This window comes from Lycium barbarum, chromosome 10 (genome assembly GCF_019175385.1).
Source record: "Lycium barbarum isolate Lr01 chromosome 10, ASM1917538v2, whole genome shotgun sequence".
Taxonomy (NCBI): Eukaryota; Viridiplantae; Streptophyta; class Magnoliopsida; order Solanales; family Solanaceae; genus Lycium; species Lycium barbarum.
The window spans coordinates 106,484,032-106,505,640 of NC_083346.1; the positions used below are offsets into that span (position 1 = coordinate 106,484,032).

The following is a 21,609-nucleotide window of genomic DNA, read 5'->3' on the forward strand; positions in this document are numbered from 1 at the left end:
GTGAACTGCTTTAGCGCAGTAAATTACTGCGCTAAAAGTAGTTTTGTAACTTTTTTTTTATTGAGGTATTTTGATTCAAAATGATTTTTTTGGGGGCATTTTAGTTCCGGACTCGAGAAAAGGGAAGCTGTTGATCTTTTTACATTTCATAAATACAATGTTTTTGTAATTAAAAAAATGATAAATTGTTCAGATTAAATCACACTTCAAATCATATGTTGTCTTTCACAGGAATTGTGTGTCTTTAATGTGTTAGAGAAAAGAAAGGAGTCACCATCCTAATGTTTATAGATACAGAGAACACATAAGTAGGCCTAATTTAGTACACTATGCAAGAGTTTTTGTACGCCTCATTCACGCACGAAATTCGTGCGTGAAGGGCCAAATTTTTATTTTTGTAGTTTGATCCTTTCACGTACTAAATTAATGCGTGAAACTTATTTATATATATTTTTTTATATTAGTTTGATTCAACTTTTTTTTTTTATCCTATAAAAATTGCGAATTCACAAATGTAATGTACGATGGTGCCCGGCCAGCGAGGCCGGTGCCCGTCTCACCCTTTCGGCTTGGGGTGTGAGAACACATGTTATTCAAAGAATAATATATATAAACGTTTTTTTTTTAAATGATCGCTCAACAGTTGTGTATTCCACATCCTCCGACAGAAGCTACGTGTTCCCCCCTACAGTTTCAAACATACACTCACGTGCACATCACGCGATCAAAATGTCCTCCCTTAATTTACACCTCATCATCTTCACTTTCCATCCCCACTCTCAACTTCCGACCTCAACTCCGTTAGCTTAAACAGTTTATGAGCCTATATTATCCACTCCAGTTTCTCTCATACAATTCACATTATAATAAACCCTACACCATTCCGATGAAGGAACGGCCGTTATCGTCATGTGGTGGCGCCGTTTACGTACCTCCACACCAACGCCTCCGTTCAGTAATCACAGCTTCTCCACAACCTGGTGGCTTACGTCCTATTACAGCAATTGATCAAAAACCTAATAATAATAATAATAATTCTAATAGTATCAAGTCTTACCCTTACTTGCCGCCACCTCAGCAGCAACAAGTGAGATTGCAGAATAAAAGAAGTTCTCGATTTGATGAGGATATTCACCTTACACCTTATCAGGTAGGTGAGCCCACCTCTTAGTACTACTGAATATGGTTTCTTAGTAATGCTGAGGTTATCTTTTATTGACTCTACTCCCTTCGTCCCAATTTAAGTATCTTAGTTTGATTAGGCACCAAGTTTAAGGAATAAAAAGTGTCTTTTGAATCTTGTGGTTTTAAACGTGCTCCATGTATGATGTTTGAATTGTCAACTTATTAAATATAGAAAGAGTTGCTCTTTTGTGGGAAAAACCACAAAAAGGAAAGTAAGATACTTAAATTGGGGCGTACGGAGTATCATTTACTAAGTTGCTCCTATTTATTACTCCCTTTGTCACAATTTATGTGGCATTTTTGGCTTTTTGAGAGTAAATTTGATTAATTTTCGAAGCTAAATTGGATTAGAGGAACTCAATATTTTAAAATAAAAATTTAGATATTTTGAAACTGTATAAGAAGTACTATAAGATGCAATTCTTTTCTCTGTGTACACTACACTAGGTATGTTGTTGTTGTCGTTGTTTGTATGATGAAAAAATATATTTTAAATTGTTCGTCAAAGTTCACACAGTTTGAATCTAGAAAAACGAAATGTGTCGCATAAATTGGGAGGGAGGGAGTAGATGTTTCTAGAAAATTGAACACTATTAAGAAGAAGTAGTTCTTTAATATAAGGGTATAGTTGGAAACAATTACTAATTATTGTCTTAATGGATGTGAAAAGAGCTAAAACGATACTCATTTTGGGACGGAGGGAGTACCTTAGAAGTTTAATCAAAAAAGAAAAAGAAAAAAAAAGAAAGAAAATGTTTTCTGGGACGTGCTCCTCTAGGCATGCATTTGATTGGTACCCAACTTAAGTGTTAAATAGACAAAAGGTTCCCAACGAAATGACCTGAATAGAGCAGAATGTATATAAAGGATTCATGTTATTGACCTTAATTAGTTTGGAATTGAGGTCTGATAGATATTTAATATACCGATTAGCTTGAGGACTTGAGTAATTAAGTATCGGAATTAGTTTGTAAGAATCTTGGGGTCCAAATTCAGTATTTGGAATGCTTACTATTGCTGTTTATACAATTAATTTAGTGGATTCTTTCTGCGCAACACCTATCAGTTTTTTGCCCCTTTATTGGGTTATATTTGAATTAATGTGTGATGATTCAATTTGACTTAGTAGGAACAAGTTAATTGGTCTTAGGAAATCTCAATGATGACCTAGTTTTTATGGAAAAAAAGATGATGCCTAATTTCATACAGAACTCAATTATTGCCTAATTTCGATTAAAACTCGATTTCTGAGAAAGTTAACTCAAAATGGTGCTTTTAAGTTTCAATGGTATGTCAAAGTGGATTTTTTTTTTTTTTTTTGATGAAATAATTGGTATGTCAAAGTGGATTTGAAACTCAAATTGGGTTATGATAGTATTATGTAAGCTTACTTGAGTAATTACGCAATCTAAGAACTAGATAATATTGTCACTTGGTTTTGGTTTATTGGTGATATACTGACATGTTTATCTACAATTCCGTGGACATTGTATCTTTGTATTCTCTTGAATCTTTGACTTTAGTCTTCGTTTTTAACTTGCCCATATATTTTGATGAGCTAGATAACCAAATCATATGGCTGAAATTGAGTTTTAAATCTATGATGTGACCCTATGTGCGTAAAGATGTACTCAAGGATCATATATGTGTCTAAGCACTGAAGTGCATTGGCAAGCATCACTTGCATGTTAACTTGGGTTAGGCATTGTTGTTTTCGTATGCCTTAGGCCTTTGGTGTTCAGGCATGTAGCAAGATATGCATAACAAGAAAGTTTGTTTAAGATTTCCAAACTACTGTTATTAATATACAACAACTCCTTGCCGAGGGCCTGTGCACCGCCGGGATTAGTCGGGGCTCAAAGAGACTCGGACACCCGGTGCTAATAAAAAAAAATAAAAAAAAATATACAACAACAACAACAACATACCCAGTGAATCGCACAACGTGGGGTCTGGAATTAAACTACTGTAATTAATTTAATGAATAATAAAGTTTCCGTTGTCAGTACCTACAACTATAATTGGTGTATAGAGTGTTATGAGTTGACGTGAATTAAACAAGTATTATCAACAAAACAGACAAATTAAATTCTGTCCATCCCTTTTCCTCACTCTACTCTGAGCTACGGAGTATTTTTTTTTTTTGGGTTCAATGACCTTTCTGCCCTAGTATGTCTCTTCATCGTTTTCTTCTTGGACCTTCTAACTCTTCTCATTTCTTTTGCAAGTTTTCATCTATCTTGCTCCTCCTCAACATCTTTCTTCGATGGTCAGTGCTTGTCCACATTTATCTGTCTTTATTTTTATTATTGGTGCCGTGTTTTTTTAGGTAAGATATGATAGGATGAGATAATTTTAGTTTGTTAACTTGATGCATACACCTTTTGCATAAAAATGGATTGTAATGTAACTCCTTATCCCACATATACAGGAAAATATAAACCATTCTTCATGCGGAATTAGATATTCAATGTTTCATCCTATCCTATCCTATCCTATCTGGTGATATTGGACAGGGATTAAGTGCTTCTTTTTGATAGTCTTCATAATATGCTCTTACGTTACTTGTCCTGGAACCTGCCAAATTATCAAGTAATATGCTGATCAGTGGTTACACTAGTGTGTTTTCTGGAGTTAATAGATTGTTTTAATGATGGAATTTGCTGCAGTTATATACTTGTTCAGATATATGTAGTTAAAAACAATTAACTGAAAAATGCTGCACCCAAGAGTGTGGCCTAGTGGTCAAGGAAGTAGGTCGAGAAGTGAGAAGAGGTCTCAAGTTCAAATCCCGGCAGAGGCAAAAATACTAGCCGATTTCTTCTGATTTGTCATAGCTTTGGTGATATGAGTTACCAGGTACCTTTGCTCTAGTAACTATTTGTTGTGGTGGTGGAAGGGAGCAGGCACCTCGTGGAATTAGCCAAGGTGCGGGCTAGCTGGTCTGGAAACCATGGTTATCCAAAGAAAATAATAATAATAATAAATGAAAATAGCTACGACTTGTTTAAACTTAACTATGGTATTAGTTTGCACCTCTCCAGTAAGTTGCATCTGAACTAGAGAGTTCTTGTGCCCCCTAAAATTATATGCGTCAACTTAACTACACATTTATGTTGTCAGCATTTCTCTGTTGCTGAAATGATGGAATCACTGATCTGGACATATGGTGAATGAATCAACGTACACTCAGATGATAGGCACGCATAGTGGAGACTTGAACTTGACCATTAATCTGAAGGACTCAACCTTAACCCATAGGTTTAGGCTTGACTGGCTTCTTTTTTATGTGAAGCATTCCTGGCACGGCTGAGGTTTTTAGACTTTCTTTTTTGATCTGATGATGAGGTTTTCATGTGTGTCAGTAAATGTTTGCTTTGTCATGGAAAATAACTGCTTATGTCCAGCTACGTTCACTTGCATAGACAATCATATCCATGGTAAAGCGTCCATGCATTCACAGCTAATTGTTCCAATCTGCATGTATAACATTAAATGGATTCCAGGGTGCTGCCCCATCTGACAATGCTGAAGCATGGAAATGGAAGCTCACTGCTCTGTTACACAACAATGATAAACAAGAGGTGATCTCAAGGGAGAAAAAGGATAGGCGGGATTATGAGCAAATAGCAGCTTTAGCAAGCAAAATGGGTTTATATAGGTATCTTTGAGACTTTGATCAGGAAGTCTCTTGTTTCTACATTTGTTTTGTTACAGGACTTTAAAATGCCACCATCTATGCAGCAAGCTATATTCAAAAGTAGTAGTTGTCAGCAAGCTTCCATTACCTAACTACAGATTTGATTTGGATGATAAGCGTCCTCAGAGAGAGGTATGTTCTTGACCTGTTAGATATTCTTAGTCAGTAATTTAATTTCTGACTCAACGAAAGTTTCCACTTCTATTTTCTCTTATTGATGGTCTTTTTCTGGATTTACGTTCCTGTTGCTTCCTACTTGGTCAGGCTTTATTGGTTTTAATTCATGCCTCGTTCCTGTATTCCCTCTTCTCCCCTTCTACCTTTCTTTCCTGTTCTTTATTTCATCAATGATAAGACTGCAACCTTTAAACAATTGTCAGGTCATCCTGCCTCCGGGTTTACCAAGACGAGTAGATGTTTTTCTTGGACAATACTTGTCTCTTAAGCCAACGAGCATGTCACGATCAAGCAGTAATGGCAGTATAGCTACTGACGAGGGTCTATTTGAGCAGTTAGAGGCACTCCCTCAGAGTAAGACTGCCATGAAGAAAATCCTTTGGGAAAGGAGTATGCAAATGCAAACAAAGCAGCAAACTTGGCAGGTTCAATCACCTCGAAAATTTTAAAGCACATTGACATTTGTGCAAATTAAGAATTATCTCCCTCTTCCAACCTTGTATTGCAGGGGCAAAACGCAGTAAAGACTTTTATCTTCTAATGCTTCCTTAAGCAGGAGCAATTGATTTTAGTGTTGCTGGGACAGTCCTTAAAACTCAACCACATAATTAGCTAGTACTTGTTTTTTTCCTTCTTTTTTCCGCACATCTTTGTTGGAAAATAATTATTGTCTTTCTATAACTTCTTAAGAAAGAAAAAAACTGTTGTTCACTTGCTGTTTACCTCTAAGCTGCTTATGGTGAGAGATAGGAGATTTGTGAACTTAATTATAGTGCCAAAACAACTCTTATAAATTGTAGAAGTTATCTGTGGTATGTTTGTAAAAGATAAGGACGCAACAGACTAAGTCAAAAGTTATAAGTGTTGTTTATTCTGAAATGCTTTTTGTGTTATTCCCAAATGTTTATACATAACATTATGTTAACATTGTCAAAAAAAAAAAATGTTTATACATAACATTCCCAGTTAGTTCACAAAATAGTAACAGTTGTAGGATATAACACATGGTGACCTTGCTTTTGCCTTCATCCTTCTTCTCCAAGATGCCCTTACTTTTGATAAGTAGGTATCCTCTCATTCTTTCTCCACTGTTTCTCTATTGTTCTCTGGACTCTTGAGGAGCTCACACTTTGTTATTTTAGACTGTACTTCAGTTTTTTCGTTTTACCAGAAATATTTGGGCATTCAGATAAGAAGAATATTTGTCATCTTTTGATTTTTGGTGAAATGGATGCCCGGATTGGGAAAGTATTGATCATACTCATGGACCTATCTATAATTATTGAGGGCTCTGGTTTTAGCTGATAAGACATGATAAACGTTTGGTTTCGAGTCTCAATTTAGCAAGAGTAAAAGCACACATTAGGTGGTCTAATATTTGACATAAACATTGGCGTTAGCTGGAGCTTGCGAGTTGTAAAATGCTTTAGTTCATGACTTCATGTCAAAGCTTACATAACTAAGCACAAATCTGAAGAGAGGTCCTTGTTCAAGGCATCAAGCAAAAAGCCCCGTAGTCTTCAATTAAATTGCATAAACAAAGGTGGAATTCTCTGGTATTAAGTGATGTTTTATGCAAACCTATAGTACCTGTATTCATAGGAGAAGAATAAATTCAAATCTAATATATGTTTGACAACTTTGGCAACCAATATTGGAAACTTTTTAGAAATGAATTTCTGAAAAATCTGTGTAAAGGAAACCCAATATCAACTGTCTGTAGGGAGAACAGTATATGCTAGAGTGAGTAAACAGTCTGCCATGACTTCATTCTTTGATCCTTTCTAACTAGATCTTTCCTGCACTACATGTTCTAAATGCTGTTTCTCCACTGTTTGTAACTTTTATAGTTTTCGTTTTTAGTTTGTCCGCATGCGTGTAGGAAGGCCGACGACTACATAAGCTAAAAGTCCTGTTTATTTGTTTTATATAAATGCTGCAAAATTTTATCAGTTTCTTTTTGTTTTGTCATTTCCTTGTGGAAGACGGATTCATGCAATAACTTTCTTGTTTATTACAGGAATCAGCTGAGGGTAAGAAGATGCTGGAATTTCGTAGTAGCCTACCTGCATATAAGGAAAAAGACGCAATGTTAAGTGCCATTTCACAGAACCAGGTGTGTCAGATCTTGAGACATCTATCCTCGCTAGTTGCCCCGTCTTAGCTGTATTTGAGCTGTGACATGTGCCATGCACATTTTGTCACTGGTAAAATTTGTTTTTTTTTATGATACTTTTGAGTAAGATCATAAAATATGTGGTTGTGAAACTATCATCTAACTATATTCTAAAAGATAAATATGTCTTTCTCATATATTTAACAATCAACATTCATTATGGGCGGTTGGTAGGCAAGCAAGACACCCCATGATTAGAATCCAGGCATGTTGGACTGTAATCAGGAAACTAAATGTAGTATTACTTTCTTTTGTCTAATGTTAGGTTTATTAGGACAATGGTAGGAAGGGGAACAGAAAGGCATAGGGTTGAAAGACGAACGCTGAAGGGAGGGTGAAGGGGAAGAGGTATGGAGCGAGAGTCACTGGAGAGAGGGTGGGGATGGGAGGTTGCTCCATAGTGGAGTGAGGGAGAAAGAGAGGAAGATTGAGATGACAGAAGAAAGAAAGATGGGCCAGGGTTTGGTGTTTTCCTATTTATAGGTGAATGTCAAGATGATCTCTTGAGACCTAATCCTAGGATAGTTTACTCCACATAACTACTCAATCCCTTGGATGTAATAATACCATGGATTAGCAATCCCAAATTAGTCCAGTCACGGTTGATTGTTTATTCAGTTCCTTATCTGACACCAAATGAACCTTCACAAGTGTTTCCATGTATTCCACGTGAGATATATAGATGCCTTGGCGAAGCATAACGCAAATGAGGGCGAGAAAATAAAATAAGATGGTACATAAAAGGAGTCTGTTTGGAAGTATGTCCCAGCATTGTGAATCTCTTCTTTTCGCTTGGGGATTTACGCGATGTGGCTTAAGTGAACAAGTGCAAAATGAAAAGATTTACTCCTGGCGAAGCATGATGATTGAATAAGATAGCAAAATGAAGCTCTTGGAGCCCTTTAAAGCTCTATCAAATTCGTCTAGCATTCTGGTACTAATTTTCTGACTATCACTGGGTGTTAGCTTTGTCTGCAAATTACCTCTCTGCCAATTGAAGAGTGTTATGGTCCCCTCTTAGTTTGGTGGTTTTTTGTTTTTCTAATTTTATTTAGGACTAATAAAGTTCAGAATGGAATGTCTAAAAAAAACATGACATAGCTAAACGCCTTGGGAAAGCTTGATCTTTTTGAAACTTCTCCTGATGATGCTGATATTAGGAAAAACTTTTCCATATGCACAGGTGGTTATTATCTCAGGTGAAACTGGCTGTGGGAAGACCACACAGATTCCCCAGTTTATTTTAGAGTCTGAAATTGAGTCCGTTCGTGGAGACATGTGCAGTATCATATGTACTCAGCCAAGAAGAATATCTGTTATGGCAGTATCTGAAAGAGTTGCTGCTGAGAGAGGGGAGGTTTTGGGTGAAACGGTGAGTTTCTGTACTAGCAAATTAACTGGCATACATTCTATCACACATGACTTAATATTAGGAATAAGTATCATCTCTTCTTTGATGTCTTTGCAGGTTGGATATAAAGTTAGGCTAGAAGGTGTTAAAGGAAGGGACACTCACCTCCTCTTTTGTACCACTGGTATCTTGTTGAGAAGACTACTAGTTGATAGAAATCTGAAGGGCATCACACATGTAATTGTGGACGAGATTCATGAACGTGGAATGAATGAAGGTATATTGTTGTCTTTATAGAGATTTTGGAGTTCATGGAATCCACTTTTTAACAATTGAGTATGTATTATACCAGACTTTCTGCTAATAGTTCTAAAGGATTTACTCCCTCGCCGGCCAGAGTTGAGGTTGATTTTGATGAGTGCCACCTTAGATTCAGAGCTTTTCTCTTCATACTTTGATGGGGCTCCACTGGTCCACATTCCGGTGAGTAAGTTGGTTAAGTAGTTGTGTTTTTAATTGATGTTCAACATTCATTATGCCAATGGTCCCCCATCTTGTTCTGTTGCTACCTGAATCCGAATTTATGTGATACGGCCTAGTTCGACTATGCAGAGAGTTTAATGTTAATTTCTCATGTATATTCTTTTGGCAGTTGTAGAAGAAAACATTAAAACAAATTATATATATATATATATATATATATATATATATATATATAATAGCTTATATAAAAAAAAAATTAAGACAGTTGTTAAATAAATAGTAGAGTAGGGAAAGGATCATAAATGTTTAAATTTGAATAATGTGAATTATTGAAGTTTGCATAAGTTGTCAGAAAAATATTATAGTAACGTGTTTCTCTTTGTGGAGATGTTTTTTATCTGAGATGTGCTACTTCTGTTTATGTATTTTCTATGTGGGATTTCTCCTTCTTATCAATTAACTTTCACCCTTTGCCCCAATTTATGTGACTTTTTTTTTTTCTTTGAGAAAGGTAACATTGTATAATAATCAGTGCATAGGCTAAGCTGGTAGCCGTTACTGATCCCTGAAAAGCAAACATATGTTCTTGTTCATCTTACAAGGATCCTATGATGTCTAGTAAAGAGTTAGCATAATTTACATCTGAAGTAACAGTAAGCAATTCATCTTAGTCTTCTGTAGTACGTACCCCGTGAAATTAGTCGAGGTGCATGCGAGCTGGCTCGAACACCAGGGTCATTAAAAAAAAACCATCTAGATCTTATGAATTGAGCTGTATCTTCCTTCAAAACACCTGACATTCCTTTCTTTTCATAAGGCCCAATTTATGTAACACACTTTCTAATTTTAGACATCCGAGATGTTGACACGATTCCATTTTTATAAACTCACAGCTTTCATGAATTCAAATACTTCAAATTATTCAAATTTTGAACTTCGATATGTCTATATAGAACTAACTTTTCACCATTACTTTAATATTCTCTTCCACTATTACCACTAACAGTCAAGAACATATTAAACTCCATGTCTATGCAATCTACCCTCATATAAAATTAGACATTAGGACAAATCATTGTAAAAGAATGAAAATATTTCAAGGACATCTTGAAAATAGTAAGTGCAGTGCATAACTTGAGAATTGAGACAGAGGGCAACAACTTGTGCTAATGGTAGTCACTATTGACGACACTTCTTTTGCTGAGGAACTGTTTTTATTTTCATAAGGGTCAAGGTTTATGCTCTTTTTGCTGCTAGTTGAGCATTGAAGATCACAATTAGGTTAGGGTTATTGATGTCAAAATCTCAATCCTGAAATAGATTCTTTTAACTCTTGGTGAGGTTGTGCTGGGAATTTTGACCTATCAAGCAAGTAACTTTCTGGAGCTAACAGGTTGGTTGTTTCAACACGTCTGTAGGTAGGTCAAAATAGGATAGGCCAAATAATCTCTTCAAATAGCTTGGATTGGTGCAATTTAGTATTAGTAACCGAACAGGTTAAAGAAAACTATCGAACAATAAACATCTGATCACCTCTTTGCCTCTCTACTTTACAGGCAACTTTATCATCTCCCTGATCTCCTCCTCTGGTCTTCTTGCATGTCCTCTTAGTCACTTGATGGGTGCATCAAGTCCTCGACTCGTACAACCCTCAATTGTCTCTCTCCTTTTCAATCTGCACATTTGCTGCTCAAGAAAAGCAATGAGTCAAAGATATTTTATGGGAATTTGTTTGATGAAATAATTTATGGGAAATTATGTGGATGTTTGATTAATTTAGCAGGCCAGAAATACTACTACACCTGAGTCCCTAACAAGATCGTTAAGGCTATATGAATTCTTAGTGACCATGTTTCTCCATTTAAATTTATCTCAGGCCAATTACAAAACAAACCACTAGAAGTTCTCTGTTAATTCTACTGGCAGAAAAAGCTCTAGTGGGGCTAAAAGACTCCTAGAAGGTATACGATGTAAAGTGAACGTACTAACATGAGTAAAACATATTCCCTACTAACTGGTATCGCGCTATTGCCTATATATATATCTGTTTCTTCCCTTGTGTCCTATCTTTCTCTAAGTTTGCATTGATTCTAAGAGATTGTATCTCTTGCGAGATAACATTTTTCCATTTATTTTAGCCCTACCTTGCCCCCTTGTAACCACCTACACTCACCATAGTTTCACCCCCATCTACATGTGCATCTGGGGGGTCGCTGCATGACATGACCAAACCATCTCAAGCAGATGTGGTCATTTTTTATCTTGTATAACCGCACATTCATTTTAGTATCTGCATTTCTGCGATACTCATCTTTTGGATGTGTTGGACTTTAGCAGCCAAAATTTACTCCCATATAACACTGCTGGTCCTCTGACTGTTCTCTAGAACTTACCTTTCACTGTGGTAATTATCCTTTTATCACATAACACTCCGGTAGCACTTCTTTCCTATGTTGCTTGGACTCCCCAAAAATTTTGTCGCACCAGTGTCGGATCCTGCAAAAGTAGTGCAATTTTGGAGGATCCGACACGCACCCGGGGACAATTTTGAAGAGTCTGAGCAATGTAGCTTCTTTCAACCATCCGATTTTGATTCTATATGTAACATCTTCATCTATCATTCCATTCGCCTATAACGAGTTTAGGTTTCAAATTATTTGCCACTTAGGCCCCAGCACCACAATCCCGTCTAATCTCACACCTTAACTTCAATCTTTTTATGCTGGCTAAATTTGCTGCAGATATATTCAATCATCTTCCACTTTTTCCTAAAACCCGTATTTCTCTATATTGCTTTTCAATCTTTGAAGCTTTTGGTTAACACACTCGTTAGTTTCGTAAATTAGCACAATATTGTCATCAAAATAGCATATATCATAGGATTTTTTTGGCTTAATACATAGTTTACCTCCTGACCTTGTAGCTAAATCCTCTTTACACCCCCCCCCCCCTTTCACGGGGAACATTTTACACACCCAACTTTTTCAAAGTCTGTCTTTTACACCCCACTTTGACAGTTGACCACTTTAATCTCAGCAAGTGATGTCACACACCAAAATAACGTGACACGTGTTATTTTTATTTTTTTTATTTTTTAAAATAACTAATCCTCATCTCAAAAAAATCCCAGAAAGCAAAGAACTTGTCGGTCTGGCAACTGTTGCTCCGGTTACTACTAAAAATCCCTAACCTCACCTCTCCTCCTCTCTTTTGTCTCTACCAGCAATTTGGACTCCATCATCTTCTTTAATCTCCTTCCTCCATGGCCAAAAGTCAGTAATTCACCATCACCGGCTCATAGAGAACCACCGGTGGCAATCCGTGTCTTCCGTTCTCGTCTCTTCATCACTTCCGTTGTCAAAGCTAGTCCACGAAATCGTTGCTTAATTCCAGTGGTGATGGGTTTTCGCAATGGTGGGTTACAAAAAATGGGAAGTGTATGGGGAAGATGACTATTTTTAAACCGAAATCTTTTTAACAAAAAAAAAATGATTAAAATATTTAAAAGGGAAAAAAGCTGGACATGTGGCGTTTAGAAGATGCTTCTGGGTTGAGCTCGTCGCACCGGGCTTGCCTAGTGCGGGTTAACTCTCCTATGTGGTTTGCGAGCTATTGCACAGGAGTTGGGTTTATCCTGTAGCGGCTGCGGGTTCCCATGTCATCAAAAAAAAAAAAAAAAAGAAAGAAGATGCTTCAGATATACAAATTTTACACTCTCTCGCCTATTTACGTGTAAAACATGCGTGTGCCCCGTAACCAAAAAGGTGTGTAAAAGACACTTTAAAAAAGACTGGGTCTGTAAAACGTTCCCCGTGAAGGAGGGGTGTGTAAAGGGGATTTGGCTACAAGGTCAGGTGGTAACTATGTATTAAGCCATTTGATATAAAGGTAATGATACGCCATGGGACTTCATGTTGTACTGCGTTGGTTTCGCTCATTTATAACTAGGGTAAACAAGTACAGGATTGCCAATCCCTGGTTTAAACCCACGGTTGTAGGAAACTCCTTTTGTATCTCCTATCATTGTTCTCACGTTAGTGATAGACTTCTTCATACATGTCATTTATGGCATTCATATATTTAATATGAATAGCTTTCCTCTCCAACACCCATGAAAGGACTTATCTTGATACTCTATCATATGCTTTTGACATGAACACCATGTATAGATAATTTAGCAACCATAGATAATTGTTAGTCCTTCATTTGGATGTTTAGTTCTTGCTGAAGGATTCTTCTATTCCCGTTTGAAGTTTATGTTGCTTGGTGAGCTTCTATAGTTTTTCTTCATTTATTTATCTCCCTGTTTATTTGTAGTATGCATTCTTGCTTTTAGGCTTCTTGTTATGCTGCTATAAATCAAATTTGTGTTAGATTGTAAGAGTATTTTTCCGATGAGAAGTCAGGAGGGTATAAATATAGAATGATTACTAGCATGAACCTTTTATTCTTGATAGAGCAATAAATTGTTTAAGAGTTAACGTTTTGTGCACTGTCATTGACTCATTGTACAAACTTTTTACACTATCAAGTCATTTTATAGGTATCCACAGACTTTTACCTTTTCTTTTAATTATTCTTGAAGACATAAAACAATTAAAGACAAGTTAGAATCCTCGTTGTAGAGGTAACCAAAATTATTTTCTTTCCAAGTTAGTTACCTAAATTCTAGTTTTTCATGATTCTATCTCACCGTCATCGTCAAAATCACTAAATTAGTCCTTCATGGCGAATTCTTAAGAATACTCTCCATAACACCTTTAAGCATAGCATTTTTGCTGGGCATCAGATTTCCTTTCAAGTTGGATCTGTTAATTCATCGATCATAATTCTCAGTTTCTCACCATTTATTGCACGATTGAATTGGTATAGCCTGGATTTATGTGTATGAAAATGTACTAATTTGTCGAAATAAAGTAATCTAAGACTAAGAAATTTGGTTTCAAACAACAAACATGCAGATATACCTAATCAACTAAGTTCTCACCGTCCTTGTTGCTTCCAACTAAGAATAACGAAATCCTCTTTACCTAGAGGCTACCATGGAAATAATAGAACCCAAAAGATAGAGAAGGAGGGGACGGAGGGTTTGAAGGAGAAAGAGAGGCATACATGGTAGAAGAAAAGAGAAATTGGATGGGTAGTTTGACAGACTGGGAAAGACGCAGGATTTGAAGGAAAGAGATGAAAAAGACTACAAAAAAGAAAAACCAATGTTTAAATTAAATTAAAAAAGGATTAAAAAAAAGCAGGTAACCTACTATTGCAAGTTAATATTACCTGATGGTGTAAATAAATGATACACTGACAGTGGACAAAACTTAAAACTCATTTTTTAATGAAGGGCAACAAGCACCCGTATACAAGTCATATAGCAAAAATTAGAAAACTTTACAAAAAGATGTGATTTTCTACTAACAACACCAATTTTCTATACATATAGGAACCTCGTGGTGCACCAAAAAGAAATAAGGGATACTTGCATGAACCTTATCCAAAAAAAAGAATCTAGAATGGTTACTTGCATGAAAGTTTTTTGACAATATCAGTTGAGATTTGACTCTTTCAGCATCTTATGTTGTGGTGCTTATTAAATTTAGAGAATCACAGACCTTCCTGTTGCTAAAAGGAATCAAAATTTTCCTGTTTAGGATGTGGCTTTTTCTAACTATGTGAAATGCGTGATATAGAGCCTGTTTGGATGGGCTTAAAATAAGCAGCTTATAAGCCAAAAAAAAAAAAAAATTGGGGTTGCCAACTTTTTTTTTTTTGGCTTATAAGCTGCTTTAGATAAGCTAAGTCAAACGGGCCCAATTATTTTTTTGGGCTTATTTTAAGCACAAAATGGCTTATAAGCTGGCCAGCCAAACACTCAAAAAAGCTGGAAACAGCTTATAAGCTGTTTTCAGCAACTTATAAGCCAATCCAAACGGGCTCATAGTTGATTTCTTCTCTTATTGGGTAGAGCATTGGTGTTTCATTCCTGTTTGCTATTTTTTGGTTAAGGCACCAAGCAATGAATCCTGATTCATCCCTTTTTTTCCTGGATGCAGTTTGATCCATACTTCCATTCTTTCCACATTATTTTTTGGTTATTTTGGTTAAGTACATGTCAGTAGTATTATGTGCTAGTGGTGATGTTTTGTCCAAAATTTTGTTCTCTTCATCAATGAAATTTCTCTTTTTCCTATCCTTAAGACGAGGAAACTCATGAATAGTTGGAGCGCTCTAAGTTGTGAAGTTTTTCCATGGTCTGCATTAGGGATTTACACATCCAGTTCGTACTCATTTCCTGGAAGATATTCTGGAGATGTCGGGGTACAGGTTAACGCCGGACAATCAGATTGATGATTATGGTCAGGAGAGAGTGTGGAAAATGAACAAGCAAGCTCCAAGAAAAAGGAAGAGCCAGATTGCGTCTGCTGTTGAGGTTTCTAATTTAAAAGTAACTTCCACAATTTTCATTTGCTACAACTCCTCTGCTAATATTTTCTTTGTCGTCAGGACACCCTCAGAGCTGCTGATTTCCAAGAATTTAGCCCTGAGACACAGGAGTCTTTGTCTTGTTGGAATCCAGATTGTATAGGCTTCAATTTTATAGAATATATTCTATGCCATATTTGTGAAAATGAAAGGCCTGGTGCTGTTTTAGTTTTTATGACTGGCTGGGACGACATAAGTTCTTTGAAGGATAAGCTACAATGTCATCCTATCTTGGGGAATACAAGCCGTGTTTTGTTGCTGGCATGCCATGGTTCTATGGCTAGTACAGAGCAGGTGAAGAAATTTGCATTAATGCTTTTACCTTGCATTTGCCTTACATGTAAACTGTATCTTTGTTACAAGCAATTCTCAAGGATATGTTTTCTGCTACTACTCTAAAATTACAGTATAAGCATTACTAGTCAATTCATGTTTCTGTTCTGCTTGTACGTTTGGTCATTGGTATAGGTGTTCTGCCCATTAACTGGTGACTTGCACTTGCTGCTTCTCTAATCTATCAAAATGATGACTTCTCTTACCGTTTGACTTGTTAGATTGAGCGGGTTCTATAATTCACTAATTCCTACTTATCAGAAAACAAAAAGGAGTTCAAGATCTTAATTCTGCAGTTTATTATCTAAACAAAAAGGAGTTCAAGATTTAATTGTGCAGTTTATTATCTAAGTTCTTTATGTACTGCTTACACATCAATTGTTTTGCTTCCATGTAGAGGTTAATATTTGACAAGCCTGAAGCTGGAGTGAGGAAGATTGTGTTGGCTACAAATATTGCCGAAACCAGTATCACAATTGATGATGTAGTTTTTGTTATCGACTGTGGGAAGGCAAAAGAGACATCGTATGATGCACTTAATAATACTCCTCGTTTGCTTCCTTCTTGGATTTCAAAGGTTTCAGCTCAACAGGTAAGATACTTTTCTGGTCCATTTGTTTCTGAAGCTGCTTGGAAGATACGTTTATGAATGTCTTTATAATAAATTGTGTAATTTGATGGTTAGAGTTTTTGTGTTCAGTGTAATAGTGTGGGAGGGGAAGGAGAACACCTAATAACTGTGAACAGAGAGATTCACTAGCTGAGCAATAATGAGACCCACGTAACCCTTCAATTCATCCAATAATCTATTGACCAGTGATTATGAGAATGCATCATCAGATGCTTTGTGAATCTACAAATTGTTGAAATATTATATGAATAACACATTTCTGAATCCTCACACTTGAACCTTTTCTTTGATGATAGCTCTGTCCTTTGAAGCACATTTCAATTTGAAGTTCAGACTTGACCAGTTCTTCTTCAACCTTAGGTTTACTTCATTTCAGGAAGTCCTTCGATTCAAGGGAGTCTGATAATTTTTGACTTATGCAAAATTCACTGTATGAGGATCTGCTTGCTGGATCTCTACCCAAGGCATTAGTATTTGTCAGTTTTATTTGAAATCCTGCTTGTCTTAGAGTCAATCTTCGTAGTTTATGTTTGGTAATAGCCCTTTAAGAATGAGTCCTGTGAGGCTTATAAAAGACGCATGTTTCTTCAACCTAAGCTAGAGAAAAATGTTCCATCCAAAGGGGTGGCCTAGTGGTCAATGAAGTGAGAGGGGAGAACCATAAAGTCTCAGGTTCATATCTCAGTGGAGGCAAAAAACACTAGGTGATTGCTCCCCATATCCTAAGCCTTGGTGGGCATGTTTACTCTGTACCTGTGCTGGTGGGAGGTAGCAGGTAACCAGTGGGATAGTAGAGGTGAGCGCAAGTTGGCTCTGACACCACAGACATAAAAAAAGGTAAAGAAAATTGTTTGGAGTATAATGGTTTTCGGTGAAGCTTTGCTCCTTTGGTGTATTATGCATCTTAACTCATGGTATTCCTGGTCAGATTGTAGGTTATAGGTAAGGGTGCAAGGATTTTATTTAATTATTTCACTTCTTTTTCTCTCCAGTTTTGTTGTTCATCACAAGTTTTACTGTGTTATGCCATGTGCTTGGCACAAGAATTTTCTGTTTCTCTAATAGGAAGTTATCCCTTTCATGCTAATAATCTTTTGGGTACTACCGACAGAGTTTTAATCGTATTATGTTTGTTTACTTATGGAACTGATAGAGAAGGGGACGAGCCGGACGTGTTCAGCCTGGAGAATGCTATCATCTTTATCCCAGATGTGTATATGATGCTTTTGCAGATTATCAATTACCAGAAATTCTGAGGACTCCTTTGCAATCCCTTTGTTTGCAAATCAAAAGTTTAAAACTCGGTAGCATTTCTGAGTTCCTCTCGAGGGCTTTGCAGTCCCCTGAGTTATTAGCGGTAATGTTCAGTCAGATTTATTGCTGTTACTTGTGTGTTAATGAATATGTAGCAATTTTCTTATTCAGTATTACAGTTTACTGGCCTCTGACATAAGTTCAGACCATCTTGTGAATGGTACAAAGTTCATCCTTTGCTTGTTGCGGTTGGTGAAGTATTCTTTTTGTTTTGCTGGTAGGTTCAAAATGCCATTGAGTATCTGAAAATCATTGGGGCTTTAGATGAGAGTGAAAATTTGACTGTTCTAGGTATGAAATTTGACGGTCATTGAATTATGATCGTATTCAAGTCTAACCTTTTAGTACTCTGAGTTTTCTTTGTTGTGGTTCAATGACAGGACGTTACTTAACAATGCTTCCAATGGAGCCTAAACTCGGAAAAATGCTTATACTTGGGGCTATTTTGAATTGTTTGGACCCGATATTAACTATCGTTGCTGGTCTTAGTGTCCGAGATCCCTTCTTGACACCGCTTGACAAGAAAGATGTAAGTCAAAACTTCCGCTTTGCTGTTAAATCGTTATTTGCTTCGTCTCCACTAGTTGGTTCGGACGTAACTTCCCTTGAGAGACTAGTAATGGTTTTGAGACATGCTAGCTATTTTTTTCAGCTTGCAGAGGCTGCTAAGGCTCATTTTTCACGTGATTTTAGTGACCATCTTGCTCTTGTTCGAGCATATGAGGGTTGGAGGGATGCTGAAAGAGACCTAGCTGGATATGAGTACTGCTGGAAAAATTTCCTGTCTGCACAGTCTATGAAAGCTATTGATTCCCTTCGCGGGGAGTTTTACTCTTTGCTGAATGAGACTGGTCTTGTTGACAGCAACATTACCATATATAATTCTTGGAGTTATGACGAGCATCTCCTTCGAGCGATTATCTGCTACGGGTTGTATCCTGGAATCTGTTCTGTACTGGTAAAACCTGGTGTCTTTCTTTCTTTGTTTCAGTATTGTATCTAGAGATCTTATTTGTATTTACCTTGGCATAACTGGTAAAGTTGCTGCCATGTGACCAGGAGGTCACGGGTTCGAGCCGTGGAAACAGTCTCTTGCAGAAATGCAAGGTAAGGCTGCGTACAATAGACCCTTGTGGTCCGGCCCTTCCCCGGACCCCGCGCATAGCGGGAGCTTAGTGCACCGGGCTGCCCTTTGCCCATCTTAGTCTCTGCCTTTTTATCCATTTTGAAATAACCTGGACACTAGCGTTTATCCATAATTATAAATGTATAAGTCCATATTAGTGAAAGTGCCCTCATGGATGATTTTTAACTTCAGTAAAACCCCAAATGAAGAATCCTTGCAGTGTCCTTGCTTCCAATGGTGTTACTGATATTATTGCTTTTTGCAGCATAATGAAAAGTCGTTTTCCTTGAAAACAATGGAAGATGGTCAGGTGTTTTTACACTCGGTGAGTATGCGACCTGCGTATTTGGTTTTCCTTGATAAAAGTCACATTGAACTTACTCTCTTTCTGGTGTTGTGCAAAGAACTCTGTTAATGCCCGGGACTCCAGGATACCATATCCATGGCTCGTTTTCAATGAAAAGATAAAAGTAAACTCTGTTTTTCTCCGGGATTCTACAGCTATCTCCGACTCAGTGCTGCTTCTATTTGGAGGAGCCATCTCAAAAGGGGAAGTGGTGAGCTCCTCATCTTTCCTTTGTTGATCCTAGAACCTGAAGGAGAAATTGTGTACAGGTTAATGCCAAGTGTAAATTAACCTGCTACATATCCTCGGGGTTGATTGAAATCATTTACTTCCATTTTACAGGACGGTCACTTGAAAATGTTGGGTGGATACTTAGAGTTCTTTATGAGCCCTACTATAGCAGAAATGTACACAAGTCTAAGAAGAGAGCTTGACGAGTTAATTCAGACTAAAGTAAGTGATAGTTTACTACCTCACTTTATCGTACTACCTCACTTTATCGTCAATTCTGCTAAAGAATTGGTTCATTACACATCGAATGCCATTTTCATTTGTGCCTTGTCAAATCTGAAGAAACACAGATTTTGTTAACATTTTTTGAAATAATATTTAACTGAAGTTGGCAATCGACATATACAGCTCCTGAATCCTAGGATGGATGTACATAGTTATCATGAACTTCTGTCAGCAGTGCGGTTGCTTATCTCAGAGGATCAATGCGATGGCAGATTCGTTTTTAGTCGTCAGATTTTACTTCCTTCCAAGCCAGGTGCTGGAGCACTACCGCCAGCTCAAATGTCAAGGACAGAAAGTGGTCCAGGAGGTGACAATGCTAAGTCTCAGCTACAGACGTTGCTGAATCGAGCAGGATATGCAACACCAACCTACAAGACAGTGCAACTTAATAACAGTCAGTTTCGAGCAACTGTGGAGTTCAATGGAGTGCAGATAATGGGACGACCTTGCAACAACAAAAAGCAAGCTGAAAAAGATGCAGCAGCTGAGGCTCTGAACTGGTTGTTGGAAGGGCACCGTGCAGGTCCTAATTACATCGAGCAGATGTCACAGTTACTGAAAAAGAGCAAGAAAGCATAGATGAGTTGGGAGTTAAAGTGGACATCACAAAATTGGCATCCAGTGTTGCTTGGGACAGCCTCGTGTCCTGGGTTTCGCTTGGGATGAGTTCATAGGAGCATCCGTTTTGTCAGCTTTACAGTTGTATGTGAACATGATATCCTGGAACCCATGAACGGCTGATTCTTGAGTCTCATGAACGCAGTAGGCTCAGCAGCAAAATAAACTGCCTCTGAAATCTGGAAATAAAGCTAAATCCGAGGGAGGGGAACAAGTTTGGATGGGCTTGGCTTCTTTTGACCTGTCCCGATTTTGCCTTTGCAGCTGTTCAGTCTGCTCATCCAGCCAATGCACCTGAAATTACAATATCTTTGCGATGAAGAAATGCTTCATTTTTTTGCGAAGCAGATCAAATGCTCTGGTATTGTTGCACTTAACGATTAAGTTATCTTTGTCCTTTGTATATATTAATGGTTTAAAAAAAAAAAACTCTATTTTGCTATTAATGGCCGCTCTTAGTACTTTGTAACTTCAGTGATCTGGATTCCCTGTTTGGTTACACATCTGGGACTATTTGATTGCTCAAGATCTGCCTGCAGAGGCGAATCAAGAGCCTTGAGCAATATCCGCGGAGTATGTGACTACATTTATTATTCCCTTACTGCAATAGCTGTGAATCTAGAATAATTATGTTCATAGTTTAGAACTGTTTTAATGTGTGCGCGTGCGCACAAATTTCAAGCTGGAGCCAATGAGTCGAGAGCATCCAGCGTAGTATCTTATTCCAGTCCTGCCAATAGGCTATGTGCTTAAAATTCTTGTACTTGCGCGAACCTGTAGTGCAAGTGGTTGTTTTGCACGTTCAAGTTATTACGATTTGCAGTTCCCACTGTTAGCATTTCCAAAGAGTTCAGCTTCATTCTTTTAGTCAGGTACCACATCCACCAGGAGCGTAACCAAGGAATTTAAGCAAAGAGAATGTTAAAAATTAATAGTATGTCACACTTTGTATTAGAACTTGTGATCTGAAGCAATTGTAACCCCCCTTTACAGCTGCACTTGAATCTTTATTTTTGTCAAGGTTATGCAAACTTTATACATAATCAAAAAAATCATTTTAACATTATTTACATGGTAACATTTTGACAAAGGGGATTTAATTCGACTTCATATTTCATCATATTTGAATGTGAGGGGAAGGGATCTTTTCTGGGATTGACTTTTCAGTTC

The 21,609-nt window shown here is 37.2% G+C and overlaps 1 protein-coding gene across 2 annotated transcripts; it reads left to right on the forward strand.

Annotated features, from left to right (window-relative positions):
* The first annotated feature begins 641 nt into the window (after positions 1 to 641).
* On the forward strand, positions 642 to 21,004 carry LOC132613794 (DExH-box ATP-dependent RNA helicase DExH5, mitochondrial). Of its 2 annotated transcripts, none has more exons than XM_060328024.1 (19): positions 642 to 1,150; positions 4,692 to 4,846; positions 4,930 to 5,017; positions 5,266 to 5,487; positions 7,083 to 7,178; positions 8,422 to 8,610; positions 8,707 to 8,866; positions 8,942 to 9,072; positions 15,335 to 15,502; positions 15,577 to 15,849; positions 16,286 to 16,480; positions 17,673 to 17,876; positions 18,055 to 18,124; positions 18,214 to 18,362; positions 18,486 to 18,791; positions 19,225 to 19,284; positions 19,364 to 19,516; positions 19,648 to 19,758; positions 19,945 to 21,004. In XM_060328024.1, the coding sequence occupies exons 1-19, from the start codon at positions 818 to 820 to the stop codon at positions 20,398 to 20,400; spliced, it is 3,519 nt and encodes a 1,172-aa protein (XP_060184007.1). In that variant the 5' UTR covers positions 642 to 817; the 3' UTR covers positions 20,401 to 21,004. The 2 variants fall into 2 exon arrangements, with proteins under 2 accessions (XP_060184007.1, XP_060184008.1); XM_060328025.1 differs by having other exon boundaries at positions 1,027 to 1,154.
* Positions 21,005 to 21,609: the final 605 nt, after the last annotated feature.